Raw genomic sequence first — 26,658 nt, forward strand, 5'->3', positions numbered from 1 at the left:
ATTGAAACAATTCGATTTGAAGTGGCTAAAGTGGACTTAACTCATAAAAGAATGCGTTACAAGCGTTTTTATACTTCTTTAACTTCCTAAGGACATCTGTGCTAACCAAAGTTTTTATGCATGTGCATACAGCCATTTAAAGGATTCTAGCATAGTTTGCCATTATGTAAATATCGTTCAGCTAAAATTAAACTGGGTTGAAAAACTGCACACATTAGGCTTCCCAGAGTGGTAACTACTAGAGCAGTTGCTTCAATCAAATGTTCAAATTTGGAACTAGCAATATGAATGAGGCCATGAAACGTAAGACAAGTATCACATCATAATCAACTGAACAAGACCAACACACAAAAAAGGCATACTCTGAAGATATACACAGACATTTTAATCAGTTACTTGTCAATTTTATAAAAGGTAAATTGGCCTGCTGATGTTGAACACAAACTGTGTTTTACATTCTCTAGTGAAATCAAACTGCAAGCTTGTTTTAACTTCTCTAATGTCACAAAACAGGTTGAATAGAGAACATTTGCACTCCTGGTTGAATTTCTTTGTGTGCAATTAAAAGATAAGTCCTCACACTACTTCTTGCAAAAAAGCATAATTACCATCCGCTGAAATTCTTCAAGCACCACACTCGTATCCTTAAAAAAATAAATTGTTTTTTGCAAGAAGGAGTTTGTAGAACATCTATTCAAAAGAAATTGAACCTTACAATTTCACTCTCACCAAAAGGTTAAAACAGAAGTGATGTGCTTCACTAATTTAGTGGAGGACCTCAGTTGTCTGATCGTGTCTATACGGTCACTTCACTCTGGGATCATGTGAAACATTTCCACGTCTTGCCTACGCCATTTAACAAAGTTGATGCGGCATCGCGATCTGCTACCAAACATACTGCACTACAGGAAAAAAAGAGAGAGCTGGTGGGGGGTAGGCAGCATTGGCAATGGCATGAATCATTTATACAAAGTGTTTACTTAAAGGTAGGACATGAATTGACAAAAAAGGAATATCCTCGAACTGGAAACAACGAACTCCAGTTAGCACCGTTCCACGAACAAAGCGTTCCGAGCAGTAGGACACAACACTTGGGGCAGCGCCGCGCGACCTGGGTAGCTCTGCACCCGCGGGAATAAGTTAGGGCCGTCTGTAACTGAGAAGCGATCAATTGTCCAGCAAAGTCATGACCCAGTTACGACCACAACGCGACCGTCGAGGGGAACGTGGGGATAACGACAGATTGTGCAGCATGGTTGCATAGCAGCTAATAAGGTCTGAGTGGACTGGGGAGTCCGTGTGAGAGTAATACCACACACACACAACACTTCCTGTAACGTTCTGACACTGCAAGACGATCCTTGACAAAATTATCTTTGCTCTGGGCAATACCAGGGAACGAACTGATTTAAATGGATTACCCCAGTGTGGAAATGGCATTGTTAAAAATAACGAAATAAAAACACGCATTTCCAACATGCACGTACTTGTACCAGAGCCCATCAGGAAAGCCACCTTTATCCAGTAAATCCATAAAAGCTAAAGGTTTAAGTGGCACTGTGCACATCTCCATCCATATACCTTCACAAACTTTATCAAAGATTTTTCCCACATACATTAAAGAGTGGCATACAAATCCAGTGTTTACGTATTTGCTTTGGATTCAAATACTTTTCTCTGCTCTATTGATCTTGCCTGGTGTAACTGAGCCTGCCAGTAGGACCAGGTGGTAGGGTTTGCACTTTCTGAGAGTATTTCATTGGTTCCAATACACCAGACAAGCTCAGTAAAGCGCAGAAAAGTATCTGAATCCAAAACAAATATGTATTTGATCCAGGTCTGATGGCTACCCCAGGAGGGTTTCTTACCCTGTATGTAAAACTGATGAGGCTAGGAGAAAGAATGCTATGCACCATGCAATGCTATGCTATGTAAATTACACTGCTGTCCTCCAATGTGGGAAATTCATCCTTTATACTTCTAATATTTATTTTTCTTTCTTGCATTCAAGTTAAGGAGGTTCCCAATGAAATGAAAGAACTGTTAAAAAATCTCCATCTTTAGCATACTCTACCAACGTCCATAAAAACAGATGTGTATAAAACACAAGAAATTTAAAAAAACAACAACGATGGATTTGAAAACCGACTGTAACTTCTCTCCCATTTCTTTGCACCGTTAACAACATGTGTGCGTGGGTGTGTGTGTCTGCATGTGTGTGTTTTCCATTACTAATCAATTTGATTGAGGATTGTAGCAAGTGTTTTTCCTAGCAGTGAAGCCAGAAGTTCACAAGCTGTGCTGGGGTCAGGGCGGAGTCCGCCAGGGATCCTTTGGGGACAGAGGAAAAGGATGAGGATGAGGAAGGCAGTTTTTTTGGGGGGGGCTCATAAAAGGGTCCAGCGTCAGGGTCTGGTGAAGGCATGAGGGGACTCCCATGTTCCAGGCTGCTCTACAGCACCCCCTAACCCTACGGGACAGAAAACACACCGTCATGAGCAAGATCCTCATTATCTTCACACTACAGACAAAGAGCTGCATATGCAAGCTCTCAGTTCATTAACTAAATCACTTAAAAAAGAAAGAAGGAAGAAGAAAAATGTATTTCAGACAAAAATAACTTACATGGAAAGAGAGAAGTAGCCTTAGTTTCCATGGGACACATCTTGTTCTGCAATGGCAGACACGAGCTATTAGGATTACATTACATTACATTACAGGCATTTAGCAGACGCTCTTATCCAGAGCGACTTACACAACTTTTTACATTGTATCCATTTATACAGCTGGATATATACTGAAGCAATGCAGGTTAAGTACCTTGCTCAAGGGTACAACGGCAGTGTCCTTACCCGGGAATCGAACCTGCGACCTTTCGGTTACAAGCCCAGTTCCTTACCCACTGTGCTACACTCCGTCCGATTACCTAGCAGCGATTTAATCTGGACCTACGAGCAGGCAAATGGAATGACTACAACCCCAGGCTCCTTACCAGGTCTAACACACAACACACATAACACACAGCTACAGTAGGGAGGGAGGGGGGACACACCTGATTGCAACAGGGGCTTGACTGTAAAAAAACACTTTCACTAAACTTTCTTTCATATTCCCTAGCCGAAATATAATGGTATTCTCGTTAGGGTGAAGGGGATAAATGCCCTGGGTGAAATCCATGTTCCCTAGCAGAGACAACCAACCTTCCTTCAGTAATGCTCGGACTCCTGATATACCGGCCTGGTATACTTCCTCGTTTCTCTGTACTTTACCTCTTCTGTACACTTCCTGGCCTCACTTCTCAGGCTCATAATCTGACTACATTATGCACCTGAACAGGCTGACCACTGGAAAGTGAGACCAAGTCTGCTCAGCCTCTGGGGATATGCTGTGGTAATGAACCAATTCAGTCAAGTCAGTTGCCATTTCTGATGATCAAAATTTTGAGTAGGTGGAGTTCCAACTGCAGGTGACGACTGAAGCTCTAACCTGAAATAGGATGCAGCCTAAATCTCGTCTCATCCAACCAGCTCTCACAAACTACGTTCCCTTTCCAGATTCTCCAGAGCAGGAGTGTCAAACTGAATTCCTGTAAGCAGGTATGTGCACTTTCCTTTCAATCAGCAGATACGTTAAGGTCCTGCGAAAAAGGTATGTGGATTTTCCAGCCAATCGAAGGCTTAATGGTGCTGAAGCACACCGTAAAACAAGGACTGGAATCTGAAAGCGTGTTCCGGAGTTGGACCGTGCCGAGCGCTGTACCTCTGCTATACCGCCTCCATGTCGTCGTTGTCGTTCCCCTCCTCCTTGCAGTCCCCATCGCTGGAAGCTTCTTCCACGTGAGCCAACATGTCAGCCATCAGGGCCTCCTCCAACCTCTTCCTCACACTGTACACCAGCTCCTCCTGCTTCCTGAAGTGGCAAACACAGAAAGGATGAACAGGACACTGAAAATGTCCCCTTTTTATTTAAACAAGCAGGACAGTGGTCCGAACTTCAGGGAAGACAAGAGTATAGCTCATTTACAATCATCAAAATCAAAGATACATGACTACATTCTACAAGAGTGTTTGTCAATATTTCAGAGAGTGTGATGTTTTCAACCACCAAGCAAAGGATACCTAAGATTTTAAAACATCAGAAACACACAACTGAAATTTTTAATACATACAAGGCACAGTGCAAATCATGATGCCCCATCAGTGAATACTTCACACGAGAGTGGCAGGAGAGCCAATGTCATCCTGAATACAATGCGTAGAAATAAAAGCTGGGACTGCGAGATTTAGAAAACGTTTCTTCTGACCGACGTGCTCCGTGATTGGTCGGAGCTCCTCTCTGGGTCTCCTACGGCGACAGTAACCACGGCAGCGTTCTAAGCGCAGTCCACGGTCATCAGACTGCGGGCCCGTACCTGATGTCCTCGTCGGTGACGATGAAGGCCTTGCAGAGGGGCTGGGACGTGTTGAGCCACACCCCCGGGTTCTTCTCCACCGCGGCCGACAGCTGGCCCGTGATGGGGGCGGCGCTGGTGTGCAGGGCGCTGGCGATGGCCGACAGGAGGGTCTTATCTGTGCATCCAGGGCCAACACCTGGGAGGGAGGGAGGGAGGGAGGGAGAGAGGTAGGAAAAAAGGGAGAGAAGGCCAATTAAGGTCCTGAGAACAAAGTGTGAACTCTTTAGCCAATCAAAGACTTGAATTAATTACTGATGCTGAAACATTTCCCACCTCCTCTACAGTGTACACCAAATCAATAATTTCAGCAGAACACGTTTCTTACAAACGCACGCTTTCTAGACAGTGTGTCCATCAGCCTGAGCAACAGTATGTAGTAGTAAAGCGGGAGATGTGCTTATTTGAAATGAGAAGGCTGAATGTCAGAACATAAAAGGGCGGCAGTGCAGTATTATGGGTAAGGTATTGGTCTTGTAACCTAAAGGTCACAGGATCAACTCCCAGATAGGACACTGCTGTTGTACCACTGAGCAAGGTACTTAACCTGCATTACTTCAGTATATATCCAGCTGTATAAATGGATGAGATGTAAAATGCTATGTAAAAAGTTGTGCAAGTCACTCTGGATAAGAGCGTCTGCTAAATGCCTGTACTGTAAAGTAATGTAATGTAAGAGAACAAGACCCTCCCGGGGGGCCTCAGCCATTTTGGCTCACCCTGGAGGCCCTTGGGCAGATCCATGGTCTTCACCAGCTCCTCCGCGATGTCGAAAGCATTCAGGCCGCTCAGCTTCTTCTCCCAGAAGAGCTGGAGGCACAGAGAAGTCAAAAGGAAGCGTGCAGCCACAGCTGGGACCACGAGGCCTACACGCAACCAAACCAACAAGCAGGAACACACGGGGTGCACCGACTGGCTAAGAGGTCACCTGGAGGCCGACAGTCCAAAGTCCAGACCCCAGGCTACTAAGACTGACCAAATATGACATGGGTGCTCCTATTCACAATAAATCTACAACTACAGTAAAATTAAGTTTAAAATTAAGGAATTAAGCTTTCAGCGGTGTTGCAAATTCTCAGCGTGATTTTAAAAAAAGGAAATGCGCATTGCGAGTCCTTTACCTGTCTGGGCTGGTCGATGGCTTTCTGAGGGTCCGTCTTCACCTTGTTGCTGGGGTGATTGGTAACCTTGGTGACAGGCTGTTTGAAGATGGAGGCCGTCTGCCGCACTGGCAGCGATGTGTTCAGGTCCGGCTTGCCCTTCAGAGCAAAGACAGAGGAGCATGTCAAGAGCGTGACCCCAGTCACACTGCATAACACTGTCTCACTACCGCTAAGCCTGCTGCCCGTGCCCACTGGCACCTCTAATTGTGCCAAGCACTGCACTACATTACCCTGCCCCTATAAACTCCACTATCCTTACTAAACAACTCCAGTTGGTTTATTACCTCAACTGTAACATGCTCAACCCATTCTTTTTTTTGCTGCGATAAAATCCCTAATTATATTTCTGTTACTCTTCCACTACGTTATACCAGGCTGGCCAGTAGAGAATGGGCTCCCCCTCTATAAATTGGTTTTCCCGAGATTTCATCCCATCCGGGAGTTTTTTCTCAACTCCGTTTGAGGGTTTTTCTTCCTGCAAGGAGTTTTTTTTTTTTTTCCTTTTACCTCGTGCTCACAATTTGGGGCTTCAGGCCTGGTTCTATGCTCTGTTTTTTGCTCTTTTCTGCCACTCTGTAAAGTGTCTTTGAGACAGTTTTCTGTAAAAAGCGCTATGTAAATAAAACTGATTAGATTTGACTATACAACATGGCTGCCTCTTCCCATCTGGGCCCTCCATTGCCACTCCTCTTCTTGACATGTTTGTGCTCTGGGCAATTTTTCCGTAGGCCAACTGCCATTTGGCCACTACTACTCTTAAGCCTTCATAGACCAACCAGTAGTGTCACATTTCAAGTTACAATATCGACAAAACCATGCAAGGTTGTTTGGACATTCCCGTTAATGTTAGCCACATGATATTCAGTAGCTAGCTAGGTCAAGTCACTGAATTAGTCCTGTAAACTGCTTTTTGTAATAAGCATTTTCAAAATACCACAAATTTACACAGATAAACACAGATTTAACAAAAAAAAAACTAATCTGTGATGTCATAAATGCTGCAAAAAAACTAAAAATGAATACATTTTTTAAAAAAGCAACCGACAAACCTTGTTTTGGTTGTTATTGTCGTAGCGTAGCCTCTGTCGGTTCTTGTTGAGTTTGCTCATCAGCATCTTCCCCGTGCGAAAGTCAAAGGAGCTGAGGTCCATGGAGTTGCCCAGGTAACGGGCCAGCTGGGGCTTGCTCCGGAACTTCTTGCCAGTGGGGCTGGGAAGGGGCGAAGGGAAACGGTACAGATTACCAAACTTTTACCCATTTTCATTTGTTGTTTTGGGGAGGGAGGGAGGGAGGGAGGGAGGGGGGGGATGTGGTGTAGGGGATCAGCTGATAAAGCATTCAAAGCAGAGGCCCACTACTCTCAAACACAAACGATTTATCGGCCATTTGTTTATTTCTTTTTTTTCTTTCTTTTTTTGCATTCATATACCCACCACTTGCTTTCTGTCGAAAAGACAGAGAGGACACAATGCGCACACACACATGCAAACATAAAAAGGCGGATCGGCGCAACAGAACTGAGGGGAGACACGCGAGCCCCCCACGCACTTCAGTGAAGAAACACAAACATCACACGTGAGCACAATCGCATGCGCGCGCCAGTCCTGTGATTCTCAAAGTCAGCCGTCTTGAGGCAATGAGAAATGAACCGAAGACCAGAAACTAATCAACAACAACATCCGTCCACCCGTCACAAAATGTAGAATGAACGAGCAATTGTATGAAGCCTATCAAGACAGCGCAATCCAGGAGTGGTGGGTTGATAAATTATTTGTCGCAATTTTACCGTATCAATCACATAAAGACGCCACGACCGTAGCCACGAACCCAGACTCCCTTAATGTTTTAGCCTTTCATGGAACTCCAAAAACTTATAAGTCTATCCATTAAAACAGGGGGGGGGGGGGGGGTTCACCCCAACCATAAACAATACATATTGTGGCACCCGTCTGGTTAAAACATCCATTTGTATTGTCAAATGTACATCGACTGACGCTCAGAGGGAGGTGTTTAGTTCACCGTAGTAGGGGATGGTGAGATAGCCAGAGAATTTAGCAACCAGGGCAAACCCTTTTCTTTACGTGTCATGATATTAGTTAATGACATTTCAAGTCTGAACGGTTCAGACACTTAGTTTCTTACAGCATAGTTTCTCGTTCACAGTACTGCCAAACCTACTTTACAACCAACAATACGTACTTCTTGCAGCGAACCTGGTCAACCAAGTACCAGCCTGGAAACTACTCACAGCTGTACTTTGTTCACAACATAAGACTTTTTGTGCCTGCATTTCATTTATTTATTAAGTCACATTCACCATGGGAAAATAAAAATTTGGTTACTTCTTGATCCAGACCCATCATCTACAACAAAACACTACATTACCTCAGACCTTTTTTTTTTTTTTTAAGCAATAATTCTCAGTATAAACACACTCAGAACAGCATGTAACCTGTGTAAAAGGCATGAATTTAACTGCCGCGAAAGGAAGGACATATTTACGCAGACATTCTATACAACTGGCGACCCGTGATCAGATTTACAAGGCGCCATAGAAATGGACACAGAGCAACGGAACTTTTGCACTCTTACTGTAGTTACACACAAAGAAACGTTGTTCTTCCGCAAGGGACAATTCAGTCATGGCAAACTGTCACAAAGCCAAAGCAAGCAAGCTAACTCCCCCGAGCACTTTGTGTCGTAAAAAATAAAAAATCTCTACGAATTGATATCCACAACGCAAACACACATTTTAAATGTAACTTTAACGGCGCTTAATTAAATTGAATGAGTTAGTAGTTGCAAAACTGCCAGCTGTATATATGACACAATGGCGCGTGCGATCCTCGAACAGTAATACTGTGTGGTTGACAAAACAATGAGACGTCGTGCTTGCATACAACATGCATAAGTCTTTAGTCATGAACTTCGCTCAAATTTTTTATCTTGCTAGCGTCCAATTCACCACCTAACTGTACAACTGAATGCATTTTCCGTGCACCACAGCACAGCATGGTAAATAAAATAAGATAATACGGTACCACAGACTATACACACGACCCGCCTCCCCCCTTCCTCGCCTCTGCTCCTCCTCCTCTTCCTCGCTTCTGCTAAAAAAAAGAACAGCGCGTGTCGTTTCCTGAGCATGGTTAGCTTGAGCACGTGAAGTCAATAAAAACGTAAATACCCACCCTCCTTACAAATAATTTCCTTTTCGAACAACGCAGGTTAGTTTGCCAACAACCATAGCAGCATAAACAAACAATTACTGGAATGGCAGGTATGCCATCCCGCCAAGTCACGCCTTTTTAGTTTACATTACCTAGCGATCTAGAACTAACTGGCTAGCTCCCTAGCTAGCAAGAGGCTGTTGCAATCCATAGCCTGGCTACGTCGCTCGCAGAGCAGCAAGCTTGTTACATTGTTAATCCAGCACGTACAATTAAGCGATCAGTGTTACAAAGTCGCCAACGCTACAGGTAGCTAGCCAGTTAGCTGCAAACTATATAGCACTCCAACTTTGGTCTAAATCCCCCTCCCCTTGCTAACTTGCTACGTTTGCTAGCTACATCCCAAATCCCCATCCAGCCCCGACCCCCTATCCAATACTACCCAGAAATCTGCACGATAACACCCTCTCCTCTTCTCTCAGTACCTAAAATAATAGACATCGCTTTTCCCCGCAGACAAACCCGACTTTCTGGTCACTTCTTCCCTTTTCCAACCCTTGGGGAGAGCCAAGCACTCCCACCTTTTCCTTTCCATGGTTCTCCCGGGTTTTATCCGCCGAAGTGGAGACGCTTCTTTATTAAAGCGATACTGTCTCTAAGAGGTTCGATGGGTTGTATTTATTAATTTTGTTTTCAAAAAATACTTTGAAAACGCCTTATGCTAAGATTTCGTTCATCGCGTCGACATAATTGTCTTGCTCCCCCCTCACTATTTCTCTGATCTTTCTTTCCAATATCACATCTCTTTGTCGCCGAGCAGATCGCTCCGCCGTTTTTTGCCACATCACTACCTGCCTGTCTCACGGGGGCAAAGAAGGATACCTCCGCTGGACTCCAAATACAGTGTAATGCGTTTAAAAGCCGAGTTATGTCTAATGTATGATACTCTACATGAATCCATAAAGGGCCACGATCATGTCACGAATCTATAAAATAAGTGCATAAAATGGGTTGCGATACCCAGGCAATGTGAAACAGCCTAAGATTTGCCCGAAAATGAACACTCAGTGCTATTGCACATTTTAAGAGTGTAGATAACATTAACGTTAGCTGGCTAGCTAACTAGAAGACTGGCATTGTCAAAGGTAGGAAAATGTGGACGTTAAAAACAAATGATGTTCTGTAACGTTTACTACGACAAAACCTCAAAGTTTTCATTTAATACCAGAGGTCAAATAATGACAGGGAAAGCAAAATTTGCTAAATGAGACGACACTATAAGCCAAATTTAGAGCTGCTGTCTTGTCATAGCAACAAAGCACGTAACTTGACCAATTACACGAATAAAGCAAATCCACGAATCAAAATAACTGTCTGCACGCATACATAATATGCACACTGCATGGATTACATTGATGTACACTAGCAAAGGGACATATTATGCTTGTTTGTTTTTGTTATATTGCTATAATTATGGATAACACAATGAGATGCAATGTCAGTTATCTATTTTTATTGTTCGTTTCAGCAGTACAAGAAGGGTTAGATGATAGAAATTAGGTCCGCCTCCTTATTTAATACTTTTCGGTGATGAAACAGTTTCTCAAAATGTAATCATTTTAAGCAAGCGGTGATATATGATATTTAAAATCAAATAATCTCCCCTATATTTTATAAGAGGCGCACATTGTGTAGCCTATTCTCCGGCTCATTTGCAGTCAAAGACGACAGCAGGAGAGACCTGCGAAAAGCTTTCTGACACAAGTCTTTACCGCGATAGCACACACTTTAAAACCGGCGAAGGATACAGGTTGGTGAGGACTTCAATTGTTAAGATATAAATTGGTATATTGCATTAATTGTTATTCGCACGACGGTACTTACTCGTTTTTGTCCATCTCGCATAGTATTTCGAATTCTCCCTTTCGGCGTGTTTTAATCCCTTCTCCCCTTCCCTCTCTTATTCCCCTCCCCCTTCGATGAGAGAAACGAAGGACACCGTCGTCGCATGTAAGTAGTGCAGAAAAACGGTGCCAGATAAAAACGGACTGGTGATAGACAGAGAAGGGAGGGGGGCCCCGGAAGGTACGGCGTGCGTACTTCGCAGGATTAACAAAGAACACTAGACAGGGCTTGCCATAGGGTTTCCCAGGCAACACCGAATTGTGCCAGCGCTGACTACATTTACGTACCACAACGTAGGCAATAACACTAATGCACTGGACGTTTTTTGAGTAGTGTACCTGAAAATATTATTATGCACTAAACGTAATTTGTCTTAAGGATGAGCGATTGTTTAGAAACATACAAGACTAATTGGACAAATAAATGTTAACGTGATGTTCCTATCTTGGATATTTACATCACGTTAACATTTATTTGTCCAATTAGTCTTGTATGTTTCTAAACAATCGCGTCTGAATGTGTAATATTATCCATTTATTTTCATCATTTTAACTTGTAGCACTGTTTGGATTACCACACAATATTTTGGCACAATACGGATGTTTAAATTCCACAGTTGGAGTTATACACCAAGCAGAGATATGAACAAAATTTTAACCAAATATTGACCTCATATGTGTGTAACTGAAATCTGTACCTTTATTTCTTGAGTGGCAGCTGCAGTTTAATTTCAAAAACATTGTGCGAGATACACCTTTGTTAAGTGTGAGAAAAAATGAGTTAAAGTGGCTGTTATTAACAAAATTTAGAGTCAGCTATTCTACTGCAGTGTCTGCACTCAGGTTAGATATACATAACCAACTTTGTAAAATTTTACAAATTAATTTATATTGTCCAATGATAACTTGCAATAGCAGAAACAGTGAAAAGGTTCCCGTAAATTTTGGATCTCTTTGCTGATGGATTTAAGGAGCAATCACTTGATAGTTTTCAGAATATTTGTGCCTGCACATAAAGAGTACGTAGATGTTCTTGGTAGTAAATACAGACCAAAATAACAAGCCAATGGCTTAATTTCAAATTAGCATCTAAATCTTGCGGGTTTTCAAGGAAAATATAATATTAAAGAACGTTCTGATCACTTTCCAACATTTTACTGGAATGGACCCTGCATTTATTTCTTAAACATACGGATGTTTGGTGGCCGTGTAATTACAAAGACCTGACAGGTTTAGAGATAGGAAAAGAAAGGTTTATTCACAGAAACAACAAAAAAAAAAGAAATTGATATCCAATGCAGTGCAAGTCCACAGGATGTGGCGAGTCAGAACATCATACATCAACTGGTCAAGCTCTCCACCCAGGGCTAAGCCCATCCTGCAAAGAGGCACACAGACAGGACATTAATCAACATAAGAGAACATGATGATCACACCATTAACAGTGCTGCTAGTTATCACATCCCATGAGCTGGCACCATAAGATGCGTTCATTTTGCTTCTTTGTAAGGTCTGTTCTGCCATCTACTGGCCAGAAAACACACATACACAGCTGCACAGTCCATTTTTTTGGCTATCCACTGATTTTTGTATTGAATCTAAAGGAAATATGGCACTGGAATTAACTGTTGTTGAAATTCGTGTTTGGCAGCATCCACTTACCATTCGACAGTAAGGTGTGCCAAGCAGCTAATCATCTGTCTTGAACTTGCCATTGATATAGGGCACATAGTCCAGAATCAGCCTCCAGTCTGTGAAGTGGACCACTGCCACTCCACCTACCACACCCCAGCCTGCCATCGTTGGTACCCTTGACAAAAAGGGAGGATAAAAAAATACCTCAAAGGAAGTGCAAACATGAATGACATACATAGTTGACACACTAACTGTCGAACATATTAGTGTACTGTACTGTATGATCGATAGACCCAGTCTTTTTTTGTATCTCTCTTTCACACACACAAGATAAAGGTAAAATTATAATAGTAAACTGAGCCTCATAATACATTATGGAGTCTAAGAACACTATGTCACAGCTACTGCCATTTAGCACAAGTACACACTTCTACGGTGTTCTACTGCTGTTTACGATAGGAATTCAGGCTAAACAGCAGCAATTGTAATAGTGGTAAATGGACTGCATTTATATAGCGCTTTTATCCAAAGCGCTTTACAATTGATGCCTCTCATTCGCCAGAGAAGTTAGGGGTTTAGGGGTTAGGTGTCTTGCTCAAGGACACTTCGACACGCCCAGGGCGGGGTAGTAGTAAACAGTAATCTTTAATATAACAAGTAAACATTCATACTTTACTCTAGATAAGGGGTAAACAGACACAAATGGCCAAAATCTGATTGCCACGACAATACTGTAACTGTGTCAAGCAGTTGTGCACGTTTTAGCAGTCATCTTTCGCGCACTTGTCTAGTAAGCTACTACAAATGACTGAATCGGTTCAGTTCTGCACAGAGCGACTACCTATGACCTATTCCGTTCTGACGCCTGTTATCATCATTAGGGTTATTCGCCTGAGGACGTTAGGCATAATCGGCCTTGGAAGTTGCTTTTGACAAAATCGCCTTGTTAAGTGAAAACATTGATTGTTCGATAAATTACTACAATGAGGTTAGTTTAAAAACAGGTGAGCGAAACATATCAAATGAATTTGCCAAAAGAAAGTGTGGACGCGATTAGTAAACATTGACTATCACAGGGCCAAATATGATCAATGTGCGGCATTTTCCATATTCGCTGCTACAGACAGTTACCTTTTGAGAAGTACATCACCCAGAACAGTTACAATACTTAATCGAACTAAGATATTTGCCATCAGCGATCTAGTTGTTAGTAGCTAGCTAGCTTCACACTTCGAAAAGGACAATTCTAATACACTTGTACAGAAAATACTATAAACGATTTTAGCTTACATTTAAAAAAACACTGTGTATTCCATAGTATCATATTGTACAAAAAACTCACCACGTCTTCAAGATGGAAACATATTTGGGTCCAATCAACTGTATTATTTTGTTTGGCATTTTCGAATCTGACCTTCTTCTGTCTTGTTTCGTGCGCGATCCACAGATGGCTGCGCTAGGACCCCTCAAAGTTGTCCGGAGCGCCTGAATGAAATACGTCCTACCCCGATGGTATCATAGAGCCAGTTCAGTGCATAGAGCGTAAATAGGAATGTATATAGAGCAGTCTCTGGCGTGAACATGCATGTCGATGGTACTACCGTTTACTTTTCTTCTTCTTTTCGCATTGTAATGGTACAATGTTGTTGATTTTATTGCAAAGCACTTTGTAACGTCTGCTCTTAAAAGGTGCTATATAAATAAACGTATTATTATTATTATTATTACATTCAACGCTGGAAAGCGTATTACTGCCGATTACTGGACATTTTCACACTGCCAACTTAAAAAAAAAAAAAAAAAAAAAAAAAGATTTACACCAGTAATCCAGCAGAGAAAAGGCCAAGACTACGCTATACACATCTCGCTACCATTCTGCTGGACTCATGATAGTTCTCGAAGTCCACTACCTCATTTACCTCTATGCCCACATGTGCTGGCACACAGAAAAACCCCACCTCACATGCCAGTGACACACTCTGTGCAAGATCAACATTAGACCAACAGCAAAAAAAAAAAAATACTAAGTATACATTTTATTTTAGCAATAACAAATAGCAAGTAACAAATAAAGTTATTTAATGACACTACATAATTTTGAAAGGCTATAAGCAATTGTCTTTTTTTTTTTTTACATTCCGAATGTAAATTCTCTAAATCTCTTATTGATCTTTTATATCAAAATCAAACAGATGACAATTTTCTCTACCAGCATATAATAATCTGCTGACACCATGTCCCTTTGGATTGTATGGCAGTCCAAATGTATATGACAGAAGAGGTGCACTTTTTTTTAGGGTACAGTGCAGGCCAGCTGATCCCTACAGTCTTGTCATTTAGGGACAAAACTCCTATCCCATAGTTACCCAGACAAAATCAAAATGAGACAAACCCCAGGTCGTTTAAGACCACTGCCTTTTAACCTTGTTGACAACTTTCAAAGCGAGAAAAAAAAAATAAAAAAATAAAAAAATTGCAATTCACATTTGCAACTGAAAAGCGGTTTGGACGAGCACCAAAACGAAGAGAGGCTGAAAGGCACAGCGCTCGCAGACGCGTTAAAACTCAGCTCGCCATCTGGAACGCTCATCACTCAAGAGGTCGCGAGCCATTAAAAAGAGGACAGCTTGCTTTTCAGGTTATGGTAAAACCTTTATTACAATGTTTTCCTTTATTTTTTTATTAATTTTTTTTTTTTTTTTTTTTTTTTTTTTTTAAAGTATACAAGTTTCAAAAGACAGACATTGAAAAAAGGTATAATTCTGTTATTAAAAATGGCACATTTATTGCTACATTACTGTTATATACAGGACAGTTCTCAATAGCTACTTTATATATAAAATAAAATAAAATAAAAATAAAAAAAAGAAATTGACTGGGATTGGAGGCACTGTAAGAAATCAACAGCAGACTGGTTTGTGTCCCCAGCAGTGGAGGCGCCAGATTCTGTAGCAGTGTGTGTTACACACGGGAGGGTAAGACATACGGCTGACACTGCACTGTATGCGCCTACAAATCAGCAGCCACACCAAGCATGCTGGCTGCAGTGTATGAACGAAAATCATAAGATGCGTTTTTTTTTTTTTTTTTTAAGGTGGGGTGGGGGGTTAGGATGACAAGGAAAAACGAAATATTGTAGAGCATGTTAAGAGACTAAAATAAATCTGAATGTGGGCTGAACCAGGAGATTGGGATGGGGGGGGGGGCGGGCATCTACCATTACAGTGAAGCTAAATCCTGAAGGAGGAACACTTAAGAGGTTTAAAATATGTGTTTATCCGAGCCGTGGACACCGGACTCCGTTTCCCAGACTGCAACGCTGGCCGTCGGAACACAGAACCGCTGACAGAAGCGGGCGTCTCTCCGAACCCAGTCGTGTTGTAAGCGGCACTGACCAGCTGTCGACACCAGTCGAGCGGCTATCGAACACGCAGGGGGAAAAAAAAATAAAACAAAATAAAATTAAAATTAAAAATAAAGACATAAAACAAGGACTTGACAAACATACTCCAATCGCTACCCAAGCAAGTAGGCAGGAGAAATGGTCGAATCCAGTTCAATTAAAAAAAGAACAAAACAAAAATAAAGATCTACAAAACAAGTAACATTTTGCTCTTTTTTTCCCCCCAAAAAAACTTTTGTATGTCCCATTACAATAGATGGACAGGAAAAAATCCAATTCCCCCCATTCCTTCTTATATTTATTTTTCCTTTTATTAAGCCACGTTAAATAAAAAAAGAGAAACACACTGGGTGTACCGCACATCTCCGCAACATATGACATTATGTTTTTAAAAAAAACAAAAAAACACCTGAAATAAAGGTTTAACTGAAAAAATGCTCAGGCACTGGTAAGGTATCACTTTCCCAACATGACATTTGAAGTCTTGAGAATGAAAAGGCCACATGATTGATTTTTTTTTTCCCCAACAAAAAATATATATATGTATATATATATGTATATATATATATATAAACCAACTTGCACACTTTTGAGAGCTCTCCACGATATCACCACCAATAAAATGAAGACACACATTTCTTCCCGCGGCGGCCATCTTGTGCGGACGCCAGACATTCAGACCGAGCAAGAAACGGCCACAAGGAATGAACACTGCTGTATCAATACATCCTTTTGTTCAGCCCTCTCCCTTTTACCCACAATGCCTCAGGACGCAGAGTAGCCGCGGTGAGATACGCCTTTAGCCTCACCGAGGGTGGGGGGGGGTGGGTGCCTGGGGTGGGGGGGGGGGACGACGACAGATAAGCTCTTGCCACACCGAACTGAAATCAATACAATGACCACTGAGAGCCCCCCGTTAACAAGTCTGAAAATGAGAGCGTTCTCTCTGAACTGTACATTCAAACAGTTGCATAATTACCACTGGGAGGATTTTTTTCCAGTCTCGCCCGTCACTCGGCATCTGTCACTCCAGCCACGCGGCGGACATATTGCCATTACAGATGCGAGTGCGGCGTTCCGAACGCGCGCGCGCACGCACACACACGATCCTGGGAAAACGAGACAGTTTCCATTATGGATTATTATGACATCACCCCCCTTCCCTTTTAAAGGAAATTACAATCTGGGGACCCAAACGGGAGAGATTTCCACTTCGCCACGATGCACAATGTTCCGACGTCTGTGCGAGAGACGGGTCGCCGAACCACCGCCCACGCCTGTCCAGGGTCGCCCTTAAGAGACAGTTCATCTTTCACCAACGAGCGCCAAAGTTCGTTTGAAAACTTTACATCATATTTTTTTTTTTTTTTTTTTTTTTACAACTGGCAGGTTTCCTAAAACACTCAGCCCACCTGCCCTTCCCGAAAATCTCACGCCGTTTCAAACAGAGACTTTGTAAATGTGAGCTCATATCCATAACAGAATGGGGTTTTTTTTTCTTCTTCACTTTCTTAAGAAAAGAAATGACTGTCCAATTAAGAGGCAGTTTGAAAACACATCAAGAGCCATTTCATCCAATTCTCTGCTTCCTTCCCTCCCATTACAACACTCAATCTCAGGACTAGGTTTTTTTTATTTTTTTTATATCTAAAAATCTACATGGATATTCTAATAAAAATATATATTTAATTTTGCTCATCTTACATAAAATAACATCCCTACTTTTTTTTTGTGTGTTTTTTTTAAACGCATACATGGACCGGACTGCTGGCTGGCTTGGTCTCGGGTGTGAGGACACGCGAACGCGTGGCGGGTGTGCCCGTACGCGGAGGGAAGGCCCAGCGTGGCGCGCGCCAGGACGACGGCGGGAAGCACTGTTCCACACGCTGCCTCGCGGCGGGAGAGGGGCCGCGAGAGTCCCGAAATTCAGACGTGCGATTCCGTGGAAGGTTCTGGAAAAAATAAAATAAAGATCTGCATTTTCTGTGGATGGGTGGGGTGGTGGTGGGGGGGCCAAGGCAGAGGGGATTCCCAGTTGGCCGTTTTTTTTGTGATGCACAGTTCAGCGAATCTTCTCTGAGGAACCTTGAAACTGCGAGAAAAAAAGAAGGAAAAAAAACCCCTCTCTCCTCCAAATTTAGTCATTTGGGTTCGGTGTCCTCGGAAAGCACGGGGGGGCCGGGAGCGCTGGCACGAGGATTCGGCACGGAGAAGGCGCCCCCCCCCCCGCGGGACCCCTGGATCGAGACCCCCTGCCCCCCTCCCTCTTCCCGAGGGGAGGGGGCGCTCTGATTACAGGCCGGCCGGTATCCATGGAAACCCCGCCTCCGCCACCTCCAGCCCCAAAGTGTTCCGTCCTCCTCGGGCGGCGACAGGGGCGGTGCTGGCGGACCCAGCGCGAGCACTTTAAAACAGCGCTCCCCCCTCTCCGCTGCGTCCCGCAGTCTCCAGCAGCGGGGCCCGCCTTCCTGATTCTGTGTGTGTGTGGGGAGGGGTGCGGGGGGGGGGGCACAATACTGTAGTCTCTCCACATCATCCCGTCTGTGGAGTGGAAGAACAACTTTTCACAAAAAAAGAAAAAAAACGTCTAATCTGCTTCAGCAGTGCTGAAAGTAAGAAGTCCAGGCAGATAGGTGTCCCCTTAGTTTACGATGAAGAGACCAGGCCCACGCAGGAGAAGATGGGGGAGAGAAGTCCCCCCCCACCCCCAAAAAAACACTGGGATGGGTGAATCCTGTTCAGAACCTTGCCTGACCATTGATAACGTTCCTGTGCTGCGTGTAAGACTGTACCATTATCACCAGGGAATGACACTACCGAAACAATAAAATAAAATAAAAAAGTTCATATGAGCATTCCCAAACACATTTTGTTCCAAACATGTAAGCAATTTGTTTAAATGTCTCATATAAAACATGTAACAATTAGGCACAAATCCTTTTCAAATCCTTGAATTTTGTCGTTTGTCAGGTTCTCTTCCTCCAAGAAACTCTCTTGGCAGTGTAAAAAAAAAAAGCCCGTTCACTGCAGGCCTCTGTCAGGCTCTGTAAGGTTACAGAACCGCGTACGTGTGTGTGTATATAAAAAAACCAGAAAGTCTTCACATTTACGCTGGTCGTCATGGTCACGAGTGCGGCCAATCGGCTGTGTCAGTTTTGGCAGGTCTGCGTGCGTGCGTGTGTGTGTGTGCGCCGTGTGAACGCGCATGCTTATTCACTCGCTCATACACACGACAGTGTGTGTGTGTACACACACATACCCACACACACACACACGCACACACAGACGCGCGCACACACACACACACACACACACACACACAGAAGAATGATGGGAGAAAAATATAAGGCCACATCTTCCAAGAGCCCAGGAAATTCCACAGGATCTGCGGAGAGACAGACAGAAGAAGCTAATCACCGCACTGGAAACCAGATGAGAAGCAGCTCCAGCCACGTCCGCCACTGTCACTGTGTACAAATCAAAATGGACGCCCACGATGAAGGAAACACCCGTATTCAATTTCTGTGATTGACAACCCAACCGGGGCGGCAGTGTAGCGTAAGTTGGGTAAGGAACTGGGCTTGTAACCGGAAAGGTCACAGGTTCGATTCCTGGGTAAGGACACTGCCGTTGTACCCTTGAGCGAGTTACTTAACCTCGCTTCAGCATATATATCCAGCTGTATAAATGGATGCAATGTAAATCCGATGTAAAAAAAATCCTGTGTAAGTCGCTCTGGATAAGAGCGTCTGCTAAATGCCTGCAATGTAATGTAATGTAACCACCAGTATGTTCCCTCATAACTGCACAGTGTGTGCGGAGAGTGTGAGGTTCAGGGTTTTAGCCCCGTAGAAGATGACCGTTGCCAGGGGATTGCGTGACTCACCCAGGTGTTACATATGGCTGACAGGGTTATGGCCGTCCCCTCCGTGGCCCGGGTGCCCCCCCGATAGCTGCATCTGGGGGTCCCCCACCACCCCGGACACCTTCTCCTCCTCCCGGCGCTTCAAACAGGCGGCCTTGGGGTTCAGGTTACGCTCTGGGACGAAGGAAACACGGAAATACGAGCGGACGTCAGTCCAGCGCGTATGTGCTGCGCTCAGTTGCGCACACTGGTCCTGCTTTGTAAACGCACACGCTAACGCTAACATGCACCTATATGCACACGCGCACACACACACACACACATGCGCATACTAAAGTGCTCATCCACAGACAACCGCTAGCACCAGCACACAAATGCACAAACAGAAGAAACATACGACACATATGTGCACACACAAAAACGTGAACATGTGTGGGGGCACACAGTGACTGTGCCCCCAGGGTAAGAGCAGGGGGGAAGGGGACAGTGACTGTGGGTGCAGGGTAAGGGGGCACACAGTGACTGTGCCCACAGGGTAAGGGGGGGGGGGGGGGCACACAGTGACTGTAGCCGCAGGGTCGGGGGGGGGCACACAGTGGCTGTGGGTTCACGGTATGGTCAGCTCCCTCACCCCGCACTTGCTGCTCCAGGTTGAGGATGACGTTGACGGCCTGGTGCAGGATCAGCAGCTTGGTCTGGGGCTTGTCGTTGCTCAGGTGCAGCTGGCACATGCGGCCCAGCTCCTTGAAGGCCTCGTTGATGTCTCGAACCCGCAGCCGCTCGCGGGCGTTGTTGGCCACCCGCCGCTCCTTCTCCCGCTCCATCTTCACCTCCGGCGGAAGGTCCTCGTCGTCCTCGTCGTCTTCATCTTGACTGCTGACAAAGGAACAGGAATCAAAACCCGCAACTCCTCCAACAGGCAACGGGGGATCAGCAGCTAAAGTGACAAATTCTGCCGTTTGCGTGTCAACCACGCGATTACAAACTGTTATTTTTATGCAATAAAGTTTTATTTAGCTCTTCATTTCACCTCAGGAACGAGAATTACACCCAGCAACTAATTACAGAAACTGCTGACAATTTGCTATATGGAAAATAACGGAAGCAGTTGTCGCGTGCAGGCAGGATAGCATGGAAAGGTGAAAGGTGGCTGGCAGAAAGCGACCATTGTTGTAGTTTCAACAGCAACTTGTTAGCAACTTACTTTTTAGAAGCACATAACAGCTTGAAAATTCACAGTTGAGATAATAATGGGTGTAAATTCATGTTGCAGAACAAAATGTGAAACTCTCTTAGGCTTATGTTAACCACAGGCCTCTTTTTCTGCATAAATCAAGACCCCAATGGGGGGAGGAAAAAAAATTGGGAATCTGACGAGGGAACCCACGGCTAAAAATTGCCAACTCACTTCCAGGTTTTAGGACTACAAACTGCAACACTCTATTAAAGTCTGTAAGCAAGCTGTGAGGTGGGGACACACTGAGCATGAGGTAAGGGGGGGGGGGTGCAGGTAATGTAGGTTTCCGGGGGGGGGGGGGGGGGGGGGCAGGCACCTTGATCGGTTGCGAGACGCTTTGGAGTCCTTCTTCTCATCGTCAGACTTGTCAGCGTTGGAGTTCTCATCGTCCTCCTTGTCCTCCCTCTTGATGTCCGAGCTGCTGGAGTGTGTGGAGCGGGCGAGGCCTCCTGTTGGCAGGCCTGGGGGGGGCGGAGTCACAAAGGGGGGGGGGGGGGGGGGGACAGGGTCAGCTCACACGATTTCTCCTTATCAGCGCAGTTCTGCTACACGCACGACCACGAGGGCCAACTACGGACAGACTCAATGCCGACTGTTCGCCACTCCACCAGTGACACGGTGACAAACGTGCCTTCACCTGCATCCAAAACTGTGGACATTACAGCAGGTGAAGGTGAGGTACTAGAGAAAACTTACACCAGACAGATATAAAAAAACGACATAACACAGGCCTCTATGGCACATCTCTAATAGAAGTACTCAAATTTAATGCTCTCCACCTCCAGAACCAGGAATAAACCTGAGGACTGTAAGCAGGCGGAGTAATACCATCACCAGACCTGGGTCAAATACGGATTTGTTTTGGATTCAAATACTTTTCTGTGCTCTACTGATCTTGCCTGGTCTAACTGAGCCTGCCAAAATGACCAGAAGGCGGGGTTTGAGAGCATTTCATTGGTTCCAATACACCAGACAAGCTCAGTAAAGCGTAGAAAAGTATTTGAATCCAAAACAAACACGTATTTGACCCAGACCTGACCATCGCCTCAGAGAGGGGGTCGCTCTGCTGCCCTTTAAACGTGAGTGACAGAGCTGAGGTGTGTCCTCCCGCTGCGCCGCGGTGAAGCTGGCGGGGCTCGGCGGCGGCGGTACTCACTGGTGAAGCCTTCGGGCTGGCCGCCGGGCGGGGCGGGGACCGAGGCGTGGTGCCCGTGCGCCAGCGCGCTGTTGGCGGGGAGACCCGCGGAGTCCTCGTGGTGACTGCCCATCTGTGGGGGGCAAGGGAGGGAGAGAGAGAGAGAGAGAGAGGGGACCGTTTAAAGCAGGGACCTCAAACTACAGTCCAGGAGGGCCACAGCGTGTGTGGGGTGTGTGTGTGTGAGTGTATTCGTGTGTGTGTGTGTGTATTTGCGTGTGTGTGTGTGTGCGTGTGTGCGCATGTGTGTGTGTGTATGTGTGTGCGTGTGTGCACATGTGTGTGTGTGAGTGTATTTGTGTGTGCGCGTGTGTGCGCATGTGTGTGTGAGTGTATTCGTGTGTGTGTGTGTGTGTGTGTGTGTATTTGCGTGTGTGCGTGTGTGCGCATGTGTGTGTGTGTGTGTGAGTGTATTCGTGTGTGTGTGTGTGTGCGCGTGTGCATGCACGTACATCTGTGTCTGTGCGCTTTCCTTTCAATCAATTACAAATGAAGGCCTTGGAAAGGAGGTGTGGTGACTCTCCAGCCAGTCAGACATAAATGAATCACTTAAGTACTGAAACGCAGCCCAAACCAGCCGACACTGCAGACCTCAGTCTGAGTCCACACTTCACATCCTGGCAGAATCGCTCGAAACCTCTGAGGAGTTCTGAACGTGTGAACACTGAGGAGTTCTGAACGTGTGAGTGTTGAGGAGTTCTGAAGGTGTGAGTGTTGAGGAGTTCTGAAGGTGTGAGTGTTGAGGAGTTCTGAACGTGTGAGTGTTGAGGAGTTCTGAACGTGTGAGTGTTGAGGAGTTCTGAACGTGTGAGTGTTGAGGAGTTCTGAAAGTGTGAGTGTTGAGGAGTTCTGGACGTGTGAGTGTTGAGGAGTTCTGAACCTCTGAGTGTTGAGGAGTTCTGAACGTGTGAACACTGAGGAGTTCTGAACGTGTGAGTGTTGAGGAGTTCTGAACGTGGGAGTGCTGAAAGCTGCTGACCCTGCGGGGGGGAGTGGGGGGGGGGGGGTCTCCGGGTCTCACCATGGCGGGGTGGCGGTTGCTCAGGGCGAGGCCGGCGTTGGTGAAGGCCTGTGCCAGCCCCCCCAGGCCGTGCACGGAGGACGCCGCGCTCAGCAGGCTGTGCATGTCCGAGTCCGAGCCAACCGCGTGGCTGCGCAGCACGTGGATGGCCTCCTCCAGACGGTCCTCCATCTTGTTCTGCTGCAGAGGGCATGGACAAGCGTGAACACACACGCACACGTGCACACACACACACACACACACACACGTGCGCACATGCGCACACACACACACACACACACACACACACACACACACACACACACACACACAGACGTGCACACGTGGGCACATGCACACGCAAACACAAACACACACACACACACACGCGCACACACACACACACACACACACACACGTGTGCACATGCGCACACACACACACACACAGACGTGCACACACGTGGGCACATGCACACGCAAACACAAACACAGTAACAGACAGACAACTAAGGCAACTGGCAGAAGACAGTCTAGTAAAACGTGGACAATTAATCTAATGGAAGTGTTCCAGAGAGTGTTTAAAAACCCATCCAATACGTTCTGAGGGTCTGGTTAACAGCATCCCAAACCCAAACCCAAAGACCCAGGCCTGCTTACCAGTGCGTGGAGCCCCCCCTCGTAGCTGGGGGAAAGGCCGGCAGGACCGGATGACCTGGGCCACTGGGATGCAGCTGCTGGAGAAAAGAGAGGGAGAGAGAGAGAGAGAGAGAAAAAGAGAGGGAGTGTGAGAGAGAGAGAGACATCCATGAGGATTACACGTCATGTCTGAACTCTCCCAAATCGCATTCGCGCACGAACGTGCTTGCGATTGGACGTTCCATATTTGGAGGCGGGACTTTGACGTGCTCAACACCACATTGGGTGCCAAATTTAAGAGCAAAAAAATTACTAAATTAAAAAAAAAAAAAAGGAAGGTTATGCCAGCATCAGAGCTGTGATAATTAGAGCAATTTCACATGTTTACCTACTACAGCTAACCTGGCCACCGCACACATTTCACACAGGACTTCTGATACTTCACACAAACACTTGAGCACACAGGCATTTCCTCTCACAGAACAGTAGGTGGTGCTGTTGAACCACAGTTGGTTCACATCATGCAGCATTAGCAGCACCTCCTTCCCAGCAACTCCTGAGGGTTGTGATGCCCTAACACCCGACCCACGCGAAACCTTGCCCTTGGCATGGAACAGACCCCCCCCCTCCTCGCCCCCACCGACCCTGCCCCCCCCTCACGCCATACCTGCGATGCCCTGAGGGGACCCCACTGGAGTGGAGGGGGTGGAGGGGAAGTTGTTGCTGTTGTGGTCCGATGGGTAGATCTGCAGCGAAGGAGGGCACAGTTGGCACACAGGAAAGCAGACGCCGAACTCTGAGAACCACGACCTGCTTTCGTACTTCCTGAGCAGGTGAGCTGATCCTGGGTCAGTTTTTCCCCCTTATTACATTACAGGCATTTGGCAGACGCTCTTATCCAGAGCGACGTACAACAAAGTGTATAACCACAACCAGGAACAAGTGTGTTGAAAACCCTAGAGAGAAGTACAGTTCCAAGTGCAGGGAGTGACCGCGTAGTTTAACTTGAACCCTGTGGGTTAGTCTGATCAACCCAAACAAAAACAGCAACAAAGCAGTCTGTGCAAATAATACGAGCAATAGTTGAGTAGGCACGAGTGCAATAACTAAGTCAACTAAGATAAACAGCTTACCTAGCTACAACCCTAAGATTACATCATCAATTAGAGACTAGAGACTTATCAGCTCATAATGGCCGAGGTTAGGATATGAAGAAGGAAGACTCGAGCATAGATGTAGGAATAGCACAGAACAGCAGTGTGACTGGGGGAAGCGTTAGCTCCACGGGCTCAGGGGGACGGCGCGGCGCGGCGCAAACTCACCGACGCTAACGCCTTTCCGATCTCGTCTCCTGAGCTCCCCGCCGTGGAGCCTCGGTTTGCTGTGGGGGGGGAATGGGGGGGGGGGGGGGGGAGAAAGGAGAGAGTTTAAAGACCTGACCTCCAGCTCTCTTATTCTGCAACTTCGCCTTCCGTTTTCATCCACTTCTGAAATGCACCTTCAGCAAACGCTGCCAGACTGAACTGGGCACGTGCAAGGCAAATGAACCTCTCTACGAGAGACACAGGAGGGAGCCACACGGACTACCAGACCTTCCTCAGATAAAATGGCGGCAGGGCGCCGGCGTTAAACGCGGGCGCGGCGGCATGGTTTTTATCTCGTACCCATGATGGCGTCCGTGCCGTTGACGGGCGGCGTGTGGCCGGACACGCCGTACCCCCCCGAGCCGGAGTGGAAGCCGGCGGGCAGGCTGCCGTTGACCTCGCTGCCGTGGAGGGGGTAGTTCTGGGGGGACAGAGGAAGGGGTTGGCGTTTCTGGGAAAAGGGCAGAGAGAGAGAGAGAGAAGAGCTGGATTATACACACGCGCGCCAGGGACAAAGCTGCGCACAAGCATGCTGCAGCCGCTGCAGCTACTGCATGCGCAGAAGAGCGCATGCCCGCAACTGGGGCCGCAGTCACACATGCAAGCGCACAAAACAAGGCACTCAATATTAGCAACATCATTCTCGCGGGTCCTGAAATGTCTGAGCTGCTGTCAGAGCCACTGAACTGGCCGCCCGAGGGCCACACTGAGTGAGCTGCAGACACACAGTGTCTCCGCACGCAGCGAGAAACACTTTAAAAAAAAAAATGTTTTAAAAGGAAGATTCACATCAATCAACAATTGTGAAATTGTCCATGTCCGCACCTGCATAGCGGCAGCATTCCGCAAATTACCGACAGTGACAGTTTCTACAAATTCTAAGGCACCTGACATCGTATGCACACGTACTCCCATTCATTCACGGTTTTATAAACGGTACATTCTGCCAATATGCAAACAAACAGGTTTGAATAAACAGCTCAAGAGCCCTAAGCCCGTATTCCCAATGCAAGAGAGCCGACCTAGGATCAGTTTTACCCCTATAGCCCTTTGAAGAACGTGTTCTTTGGAATGTTTCAATCAGAATTTTAAGTCGGTGTTCTAGAACTCCGCTGCTTTCTGTTACCGGCAGCGATTGTGACATCAGCACTAGAATGTTCAGTTAAGAAAGCTAACATTCCAATCACATGTTTGTGATGTCACACCTTAAAGGGTTCATACATAATGGATCAGGCTGTGATATGGACAGGGCACGCCTGACCCCAGGTCAGTCTTTCGGGAGGAATATGAGTGTTAAAAGGCGGGAAAAGGAGACGCCGGTCCTCACCATCCTGTCCTGGGGGTTGATGGCAGTGAAGGGGCCGGGCTGGCTGATGTGGGCGGAGTTCCCCAGCATGGCCGAGTAGCCCGGCTGTCCCAGGGCCCCCGAGGGGCCCCAGGGGTCTGGGGAGGGGTGCAGGGCTTCTGGCAACACAACAAGGGGAGGAAGGGTGAGCCCAACACGACCGAAAATCACTCGGCAACAGTCCCAATCCGGCCTGTTCTTCATTCAGCAGCTGCTTCTCCCACAACAACGCCAATCCAACTGTCAGACTCAATTAGAATCCTATTATCCCCCATCTACCTGCCTGAAG

The 26,658-nt window shown here is 46.0% G+C and overlaps 3 protein-coding genes across 18 annotated transcripts in view; all 3 read right to left on the minus strand.

Moving 5' to 3' along the window:
• Window positions 1-364: 364 nt before the first annotated feature.
• mbd3b (methyl-CpG binding domain protein 3b) lies at window positions 365-10,857 on the minus strand. 7 transcript variants are annotated; one of them, XM_035414037.1, is made up of 9 exons: window positions 10,668-10,857; window positions 8,655-8,723; window positions 6,663-6,822; window positions 5,572-5,709; window positions 5,170-5,260; window positions 4,412-4,589; window positions 3,760-3,909; window positions 2,626-2,671; window positions 365-2,470 (listed from the first exon to the last, which is right to left on the minus strand). In XM_035414037.1, the coding sequence occupies exons 1-7, from the start codon at window positions 10,679-10,681 to the stop codon at window positions 3,765-3,767; spliced, it is 795 nt and encodes a 264-aa protein (XP_035269928.1). In that variant the 5' UTR covers window positions 10,682-10,857; the 3' UTR covers window positions 365-2,470; window positions 2,626-2,671; window positions 3,760-3,764. The 7 variants fall into 7 exon arrangements, with proteins under 7 accessions (XP_035269928.1, XP_035269929.1, XP_035269927.1 ...); XM_035414038.1 differs by lacking the exon at window positions 10,668-10,857 and adding an exon at window positions 9,365-9,614 and having other exon boundaries at window positions 8,655-8,720; XM_035414036.1 differs by lacking the exon at window positions 10,668-10,857 and adding an exon at window positions 9,365-9,614.
• A 1,061-nt stretch (window positions 10,858-11,918) lies between these two features.
• Window positions 11,919-13,849, minus strand: LOC118225003 (cytochrome b-c1 complex subunit 10-like). Its single transcript, XM_035412914.1, has 3 exons — window positions 13,665-13,849; window positions 12,350-12,497; window positions 11,919-12,065 (listed from the first exon to the last, which is right to left on the minus strand). Exons 1-2 carry the CDS (start codon window positions 13,721-13,723, stop codon window positions 12,377-12,379), a joined length of 180 nt encoding a protein of 59 aa, XP_035268805.1. The 5' UTR covers window positions 13,724-13,849; the 3' UTR covers window positions 11,919-12,065; window positions 12,350-12,376.
• A 1,546-nt stretch (window positions 13,850-15,395) lies between these two features.
• tcf3b (transcription factor 3b) overlaps window positions 15,396-26,658 on the minus strand; it is a 53,569-nt gene continuing 42,306 nt past the window's right edge. For 2 of the 10 annotated variants that reach the window (XM_035414735.1, XM_035414736.1), the window contains exons 10-20: window positions 26,352-26,488; window positions 25,325-25,475; window positions 24,983-25,041; window positions 24,328-24,406; window positions 23,682-23,758; window positions 23,044-23,223; window positions 21,984-22,095; window positions 21,144-21,288; window positions 20,222-20,466; window positions 19,612-19,764; window positions 15,396-19,110 (exon numbers count right to left, since the gene is read on the minus strand). In XM_035414735.1, the coding sequence (XP_035270626.1) occupies window positions 19,619-19,764; window positions 20,222-20,466; window positions 21,144-21,288; window positions 21,984-22,095; window positions 23,044-23,223; window positions 23,682-23,758; window positions 24,328-24,406; window positions 24,983-25,041; window positions 25,325-25,475; window positions 26,352-26,488 (1,331 nt within the window). In that variant the 3' untranslated portion in view covers window positions 15,396-19,110; window positions 19,612-19,618. The remainder of the gene's footprint in view (window positions 19,111-19,611; window positions 19,765-20,221; window positions 20,467-21,143; window positions 21,289-21,983; window positions 22,096-23,043; window positions 23,224-23,681; window positions 23,759-24,327; window positions 24,407-24,982; window positions 25,042-25,324; window positions 25,476-26,351; window positions 26,489-26,658) is intronic. The other 8 variants (XM_035414742.1, XM_035414744.1, XM_035414741.1 and 5 more) reach the window with 8 other exon arrangements.

The sequence above is a fragment of the Anguilla anguilla genome, chromosome 4 (genome assembly GCF_013347855.1).
Source record: "Anguilla anguilla isolate fAngAng1 chromosome 4, fAngAng1.pri, whole genome shotgun sequence".
In the NCBI taxonomy this organism is placed as follows: Eukaryota; Metazoa; Chordata; class Actinopteri; order Anguilliformes; family Anguillidae; genus Anguilla; species Anguilla anguilla.

Excerpts from the sequence above, each read along its gene's own strand:
- mbd3b (XM_035414035.1), bottom strand. The coding sequence starts at position 9,378 with ATGGAAAGGAAAAGGTGGGAGTGCTTGGCTCTCCCCAAGGGTTGGAAA. Across the intron at positions 6,823-9,268 it reads AGCGATGTCTATTATTTTAG|CCCCACTGGCAAGAAGTTCC; the intron begins GTACTGAGAGAA and ends GCCCCTTCCCAG. Across the intron at positions 5,710-6,662 it reads ACAATAACAACCAAAACAAG|GGCAAGCCGGACCTGAACAC; the intron begins GTTTGTCGGTTG and ends TTTGCTCTGAAG.
- LOC118225003 (XM_035412914.1), bottom strand. The coding sequence starts at position 13,723 with ATGCCAAACAAAATAATACAGTTGATTGGACCCAAATATGTTTCCATC. Across the intron at positions 12,498-13,664 it reads GTTTCCATCTTGAAGACGTG|GGTACCAACGATGGCAGGCT; the intron begins GTGAGTTTTTTG and ends CTTTTTGTCAAG.